The sequence below is a fragment of the Dendrobium catenatum genome, unplaced genomic scaffold (assembly GCF_001605985.2).
Source record: "Dendrobium catenatum unplaced genomic scaffold, ASM160598v2 fragScaff_scaffold_198, whole genome shotgun sequence".
NCBI lineage: Eukaryota > Viridiplantae > Streptophyta > Magnoliopsida > Asparagales > Orchidaceae > Dendrobium > Dendrobium catenatum.
The window spans coordinates 28,863-34,171 of NW_021318660.1; the positions used below are offsets into that span (position 1 = coordinate 28,863).

Sequence of the window (5,309 nt, forward strand, 5' to 3'; positions counted from 1 at the left end):
ATCACCTAAATAAACAGGCTTGATGCCCATCCCTCAGGAAAAGTTTATCTAAAGTAGTGAGGGAGAAGAAACAAGTAGGAAAATGTTGTCAGATAGACTAGCCAACTGTCTACAATTACATATGCTTTCCTAAGAAATAGACATTCTACAATCTTGGTACTAGTTAAAACTGGAAATCATCAATGATAAATAAGAAACACAAAGACAGACCAAACTCAAGTTGCTAAGATTTAACAGGCATCAAATGAAACAATGTGACACATTAAGATGAAATTTACCTGGCTCTTAAGAATGGTAGCAAGTTTTAGATGCTGTGACAGGAACTGAAGCCTGATCTTTTTAGTTGTAACTGAGTCACGCACCTCCGAGGTTGTTATACATTCATTATAAAGATTCTTCTGAAATCAACAATAAAAAAACTTTCAGATAATAAAAGTTAATGGTTTTGAAAGAAAGTAGAAACCATAACTGATGCCGCCAAAAATATATAAAGTGGGCAAATATAGGCATGTACAGGCAAAATTTAACTGGCAAGAAAATAGAAAAAAAAATAATACAAGCAAACTAAATGAATCTAGAAGCACTCATGTAAACTCAATACCAGATTATCAGTTCAATGATAACGATAGGAAGAATAAATTCAGGTATTGTAGGTGAATTTGTTTTAATATCAAATTATTGTCAGTTGAAGATGATTGGTGATGTCACAAAAATACGTAAACAAGCACAAGAGTGAAGCTTTATTTAGTCAACTTAACACATTATGATATAGAAGTCAAATTACTGGCAATGGAGGCATTCAATGTTCTTCATAAGGATGATGAAAGCTCAATAAATTTGTTGTGGGCGTAAACCTTTCTACTATTGTCCCAGCTAGTTTGACAACAGTAAGATGAATGGTATGGATGGATGTACCAGATATCTTATTTTACAACCAAATATGTTTAAAGTATGATAGCTGTGAGAAAACTTTTGTCCGATTTTTTTTCCCATGGTAGGCTTAAAAATAGATGTTTTTACCACAACGGTTCCACATATACTTTGACAGACATCTACAACCACAACCCAAATGGGCCCATAATGTCATGGAACTTCTCATGGAGGAAAAAAAGTCAAATACAACATAAAGGCTATTATTTTTGTATCTAAACCACCATGCAGATCTAATCAAACAATCAGAAGATGAATAAGATTGTTTGCTTCAATTGCAACTTGAACTTCAAGACTTTCTAGCAATCTCTCTATAATGCAAAGGGTAGACATTGTATGCCCTTTCTCATATGATAGTTTCTGCATTGTATAAACAGGTTGCACAGAATATAAAATTGTCAGAGGCTCACAAAAAAAGTATACATCCTTTAAAATTTTAAAACAAATGACCAATTAAATCTCCCTAAGATAATAAAGAATATTATATTCAAAATATGTTAAATCAAACAAAGAGTGGTACGCAATTAAATAGTAAATTAAAATGGTGAACTCCTAAAAAAATTTATTAAAGTTCCAAATTTATGGTACAAATTGGAAGTGAAGGGAGAAATTTTCAATCCAAATGTTGACCATGTCAAATAAGTAGCTTATCCATCCTGACCAAACTCAATGCCATGCACCACATAGAAACACACCCGTTGTTAAACAATAGGAGATGTAAATAACCCAGTAACTGTATCTTATCAAAAGGCAAAAGCAAGCAAAGTGACACATATTGCAAAGTTTACCTCTACAACCATTCTCTGAACCATCACAATAGTGTTGGTTCTTGCATTTGCACACCTCCATTGTAAGTGCCTGTTGTGCAACAGTCTCAGCATATGAGCCTCTTCAATCCGATTCTCACCTTTCCTATTTCTCCTCACCTCGGCAGCGAAGCTTAAAATTGAAGGTGCATTTGCTTGAAGGTTTGCAGGTGAGGAACTGGCCAGTGTGCTGGTACCCCTTGCTTGTGAAGGGCTAGCAATTACCCTGGATGCAGAACTTGCAGGTTTATTTGGACTAGAAGGCCTCACTGGTCCCTTGAGTGGGGAAGAAGCAGTGCGAGAAATCAGTGAAGGGCTGTCAATCAATGTTCTCCTCACAGAAGCTAGCTTCGGTGTGGATGAGTTCCTTGGGCCAAATGAAGATAGTGGTGTCGCGGGCTCTGATAAGTGGCGAAGTCTGCTATTTGTCTCCTGCCAAAATCTCGCAGGCACGCTAATGCCTCTAGAAGTGACCTGAGCCTGCCGAGGTGCATTTAGCTCAGGAGCCCCACCGGAATTGCCTCCAGATGAAACAATGTCCATGTCTGAAGAAGCTGACAGCTCTGCCCTATCAAATGACGCCCTGCCTGTACCATCGTCGAATAACGTTGACTGCCGCAGCAACTGGACGGTTGCAAGAAGGTCATTCTTCTCGGCAGAGCACTCCAAGCTTTTGGCAAGCAAACTAGATTGCCGGCTCCTGGCTGCAGGCCATCGTTGGTGGAAGTCCGAGGGCCTCGAACTCTCCAACTGCTGCGCCGCACCAGCAGCGGAGTTTCTCACCGGCGTGCTGGGACGTTTGCGCTCGGGCGTAGGCTTCCTTGAGGGAATAGGGGACGGTGTCTTCGCCTTACTGGTCTGGTAGAAGAACGATTCGCCTTGGAAGGAAACCGAGAGACTCCGGGTAGTGGTGCAGAGGGCCCTCGCGGCATTCGAGCCCTCGGAACCACCACCACCACGGGGATCTGGCCGTGGGGTGGACGGGCGGGTCCGATCCACCGACTGCGACCGCTTCGCGGGCGGTGTCGAGGGTCGGGTGTTGAGAACAGGGGAAGGAAATCGCCGAGAAGAAGAGGAGTAGGAGGAGGTAGAGGTAGTGGTGTTGGACGAGTAGGAAGTGGACGTAGTAGAGGAAGATGAAGAGTAAGAGGAAAGATACCTTGACGTAATTTCCTTGGTCCGTGGTCGCCGAGAAACAGCGGCATTGTCTCTCTCGGAGGGAGTTAAGGGTCGGCGCGACGGAATCGGCGGCGGATCGTTCGGCCGATAGGCGGCGGTAGGGTTTTTTCGCGCAGCGGAGGCCTCGGAGGCCGAAACCACCATGGCCTCCGTCAGGATCTCCTCTCTTACACGGCCGCCTCGCCTTAATATCACCCTCTAAAAGTTCGCCGTTACAAAAGGAATAAAAGATACCAGATCGCCGTAGCCTCGCCCCTCACTGGCTTCGCTTGGCGGCGCTGCGAAAGAGAAGAGAACCGCATGAATAGAGTAGTGATAGAGACAGCAAGAGAGAGAGAGAGGGCTGCAGGGTTTTTGTTTTTCTTGCTTTGGTGGCCGGTTGTTATTAAGCGGAGTGGGACTGTGAAGCTTGCTGCTTTCCTAAGACAAGATTTTTAGAGAGAGAAAAGAACTGCCCTCAGTGCCCTGTGCTTGCTGTGGAGGGAGAGAGAGAGAGGTTGCTGAGATCTTAGGATTAAACGAAGCTAATTTTATTATTTATTAATAAAATAAAAAGTTTTTTTTTTATTTAATGGAGTGGGGATTAGTTGCATACTATATTGGATGGTTAATGGGTCCAAGTGGGTCAGGTTGGGGACCGGTATATTTAGAAACGGTTGCAGGTGAGCTCATAATGAATTGTTTAGGAGACTTGGATCTGATTCGGGTTCTGTGAATTCTGATGGATCCGAAACCACCCTGGCCTGATCCGTCAGGATCTCCTCTCTTATCGGGTTTGGTTGTCGGGACGAGCGGTAAGTTAGAAAAGATACGACGAATATTAAAATTTCAGTGAGTCGGATTGTCAGTCCGCCACATGGCGGCATTATATGGGAGTCCGGATGTAGAGCTACGTACGAACTCCACATAGAATAATTTCTCCCCTCACAGACGCACTTCATCATTACTTTGCATTCAAGAGTCCCTCAGTCTCACACAGGCTCACACTCAAACTCTTTTATGGACATGTTTAGGATAGTTATAACATTTTATAAAATTGATTATGAAGTTGTTATGGGGAAAGTAATTCGGCTATTCTAGTTATGAAAAACAAATTTTCATCATAAGAATTTATAAAAAAATAATAAAAAGTAGCAAAAATGGTAGATAAATAAAATTGTGGTTGTTGTCTTAAAAGTAAAGCATAAAAAATCTCTCTTAGACGAGAAATTATTATGTGCGGTTACCGGACCATCCGGAGGCGAATCAGTATGTGCCACATCACTCGGTATACAGAATTGGCACACATCAAAAAGATGACATGGCTCATCCTGATTAGCTTCCGAACGACTTTCAACAACCACACGTAATAATTTCGCCTTAAACAGACCCTTTAACAAATCACATTTACTCTCTCATCAACTCCCTCGTTCATTATTTTTCCACACCAACAAGTTAACTTGATTAATGTGCATCTTTGACATAGCTCCTTCACTAACTCATTAAGATTGTTCTATTTTTACCAATGTGCTAGTTGCGACTCTTATCTTGGTGATTAGCACTCCTACTAGTGTTTGTGCTCTCCACTTTATGTGAGTGCCTTATAGTAGAACTCCTTAATATATTATACTCCATAAAATATGTAGAAAATTTGGTGCTGCTATTGTTGTTGTCATTATGCATTTATACTTGAGATAACACGAGTCTTATGCTTTATTTGAGACGGGTTTTTTACTGCTTCTTAAAGTAATTTTTTAGTACAAAGATTTTAATTATTGTACTAAAAAATTGCTTTAAGAAGCAGTAAAGAAGTTGTGTCTAGGCTTCATTTGGGGCAACTTGTTATTGTTTTTAAAAGTAGCTTTTTAGAATAAAATTTTCTAATTCAAAATATTGTGTACTAAAAAGTTGCTTTTAAAAACAATGAAAATTATCCCAAACGAAGTTTTAGATGTTTGGAGATCAAAGGAATTCAATGTTAGCTTATTTTTTAATAATATACTTTTGTTTAGTTTTTAAAACTAAACTCTTAAGTGCCACTCAACTAATACTCTATATTTATGTTAATAGAAATTTGAGTAAAAATTGATAAGCAAGCCCACATATCAGACTGTAATCATGCTTCCACTATCCCAGTACAGCAGAACACTTTATCTGTTGTTGTATCTTGACCGTTTGGCTCTAACCTCCTAATCCTCACCGCCTCAGCATATTGATATATACTATTGTAATAGCTACATAAAAGGTCATTGAAATGAGAAAGAAGTTTTTGCATTTGCTTTTACCTTTCTTCTCTGCTTCCCGTATGATTTTTTTCTTCTATGTTCTACAAGTTCACAGGTTGTATGAAGAAGTTGAAGACAAATACTTAAAGGTTGTTCAACATGGTATCAAAGCTCATCTTTTAGCCTCACA

At 40.2% G+C, this 5,309-nt stretch overlaps 1 protein-coding gene across 1 annotated transcript; it reads right to left on the reverse strand.

Annotated features, from left to right (window-relative positions):
• Positions 1-230: 230 nt before the first annotated feature.
• Positions 231-3,419, reverse strand: LOC110094358 (QWRF motif-containing protein 2). Its single transcript, XM_020819580.2, has 2 exons — positions 1,719-3,419; positions 231-398 (listed from the first exon to the last, which is right to left on the reverse strand). The coding sequence occupies exons 1-2, from the start codon at positions 3,057-3,059 to the stop codon at positions 231-233; spliced, it is 1,509 nt and encodes a 502-aa protein (XP_020675239.1). The 5' UTR covers positions 3,060-3,419.
• Between the last annotated feature and the right edge of the window lie 1,890 nt (positions 3,420-5,309).

Excerpts from the sequence above, each read along its gene's own strand:
- LOC110094358 (XM_020819580.2), bottom strand. The coding sequence starts at position 3,059 with ATGGTGGTTTCGGCCTCCGAGGCCTCCGCTGCGCGAAAAAACCCTACC. Across the intron at positions 399-1,718 it reads TTCAGAGAATGGTTGTAGAG|AAGAATCTTTATAATGAATG; the intron begins GTAAACTTTGCA and ends TGTTGATTTCAG.